The sequence below is a fragment of the Xyrauchen texanus genome, chromosome 22, assembly GCF_025860055.1.
Source record: "Xyrauchen texanus isolate HMW12.3.18 chromosome 22, RBS_HiC_50CHRs, whole genome shotgun sequence".
NCBI classification, from domain to species: Eukaryota; Metazoa; Chordata; class Actinopteri; order Cypriniformes; family Catostomidae; genus Xyrauchen; species Xyrauchen texanus.
Genome location: NC_068297.1, coordinates 1,775,156 through 1,777,655, shown reverse-complemented (window position 1 = coordinate 1,777,655; position 2,500 = coordinate 1,775,156). Strand labels below are relative to the sequence as shown.

General features: G+C 43.8%; 1 protein-coding gene across 1 annotated transcript in view; it reads right to left on the bottom strand.

The window, feature by feature from the left end:
• LOC127662352 (potassium channel subfamily K member 10-like) overlaps positions 1–2,500 on the bottom strand; it is a 20,748-nt gene that overhangs the window by 14,265 nt on the left and 3,983 nt on the right. The window contains exon 2 of the mRNA XM_052153484.1: positions 1,516–1,925. Within this exon, the coding sequence (XP_052009444.1) occupies positions 1,516–1,925 (410 nt within the window). The remainder of the gene's footprint in view (positions 1–1,515; positions 1,926–2,500) is intronic.

The window sequence follows — 2,500 nt, the reverse complement described above, 5'->3', positions numbered from 1 at the left end:
CCGTCTATCTATCTATCTATCTATCTATCTATCTATCTATCTATCTATCTATCTATCTATCTATCTATCTATCTATCTATATATAGACTGTATTTATACACTGGCGGCCAAAAGTTTGGAATAATATACAGATTTTGCAGTTTCGGAAGGAAATTGGTACTTTAATTCACAAAAGTGGCATTTAGCTGATCAGATAGTATATTCAGGACATTACTGATGTATAAAACTGCACCATCACTATTTGAATAAAGTCATTTGTGATCAAATCTAGACAGCAGTCATCACTTCAACACCTTATCTTTGAGGAATCATGATAAATTGATCATTTGCTACTAGAAAATAACTTGCCATTATATCAAACACAGCTGAAAGATATTTGGTTCATTAAATGAAGCTTAACGCTGTTTTTGAGAGACTGGCATGTCTTAAGGTCAATATTAGGTAAAAAATTGCCAAAAAGAAAAGAAACTCAAATTGCCCAAATAAACTGCAGATTTCATCCAAAGATGTAACTACAGTCTTCAAAGATAAAGCACAACTGTCTCTAACAAGGACAGAAAGAGATGTGGAAGACCAGATGTGCAACTAAACAAGAGGATAAGTACATCAGAGTCTCTAGTTTGAGAAATAGATGCCTCACATGTCCTCCGCTGACAGCTTCATTGAATTCTACCCGCTCAACACCAGTTTCATGTACAACAGTAAAGAGAAGACTCTTATGGGAAGAACTGCAAAGAAAAAGACACTTTTGAAACAGAAAAACTAAAAGAAAAGTTTCGAGTGGGCAAAGAAACACAGACATTGGACAACAGATAATTGGAAAAGAGTGTTACGGATCTTAACCACATTGAGCTTTTGTGGGATCAGCTAGACTGTAAGGTGCGTGAGAAGTGCCTGACAAGACATCTATGGCAAGTGCCACAGGAAGTGTGGGGTGAAAGGTCACCTGAGAATCTGGACAAACTGACAGAATAACAAGGATCTGCAAAGCTGTCATCGCTGCACATGGAGGATTTTTTGATGAGAACACTTTGAAGTAGTGTTGGCTGCCAATAACATATTATTATATAACAGAAATATCATCCACCCATCTAGTAATTTCCTTGTTGACTCTGTATGTTGGAAGCAAGAAATCAAGTTTTAACTGATTGCAACATATTTTCTTCTGGTTATATGTGAGAGGCTGTATGTGCTCTCTTTGCTGAGAGGTATAACTGTTATGTAACAAAACTTCTGGTACATTATCACATTATCACAGTTCTGCCATCACAAACCAGGGCGATAAACCGGTGTGATGCCCGGAGGGGCCACATGTCTGTCTTGGAATGATTGATCGATTAGCGCTCAGCGCTGGTGGGGCGAACCAAAGAGGAGATGTTGGGTTGAGGAGCTCACAGGAAGGTTGTTGCTAATTCCACCATCACTGGAAAAGCTTAACTGGTCTTTAGACAATCAATGATGTCAGCATTTGCCACTCTGAATATCTCTCATTCTGCACCACAGAATATCTCTTACCTTAATAAGGGCCTCAAGCTCTGCTGGGGACACACAGGGGTTCCTCTGGAGAAACAGGGCCTTCTCTTGTGTGATGGTGACTTTCTGGTTGCTCTCGAAGGGTTGCTCCAGTGCACGGAACGCCAGACCTCCACACACCAGGTACACCACTACCACCACAAACACGGCCAGAACCGTCTTCCATTTCATGACAGAGTGAAGAGCAGAACCGTCCGCTCCCGAATCCAACCCGGTGACCATGCTGGCCGAGCGCGAGGAGATGGAGAGACGTGGGACAACGCAGTGGCCGTTAGCTCTGCCGTCGCAGCCCATCGGGTTCTGCATGGTGGCCACGCTGGCTTGAACCACACAGGCCTGAACCACTCCGGCCTGGACCTTCTTTGGAGGGACTATGTTTGTCTGAACAGCCACTAAAAACAGGGATAGACAGATAGATCAAGAAGATGCATGAATTATTTGGTATGGTATGAGGTATGGATGGCGGTTAGGTTAAGGTAAGTGCAATGCAACACCCCAGAGGAACATTCTATTGCTCATGTGTTGCTCTATCAAAGCTCAGGAGACTTACAGGAGATTGTAGTGAGCTTTAAATTGCAACTGAGATCTCATTTATCTATGTGTCCTGGGTATCTCAGCGAGTATTGACGCTGACTATCACCCCTGGAGTCGTGAGTTTGAATCCCAGGGTGTGCTGAGTGACTCCAGCCAGGTCTCCTAAGTAACCGAATTGGCCCGGTTGCTAGGGAGGGTAGAGTCACATGGGGTAACCTCCTTGTGGTCGCTATAATGTGGTTCTCGCTCTCGGTAGGGCACGTGGTGAGTTGGGCATGGATCGTAGAGAATAGCGTGAAGCCTCCACATGTGCTATATCAACTCAACAAGTCACGTGATCAGATGCGCAGATTGACGAATCTCAATTGCCTCCACGTCTGAGACAACTGAGATTCGTCCTCCGCCACCCGGATTGAGGCGATTCACAGCGCCA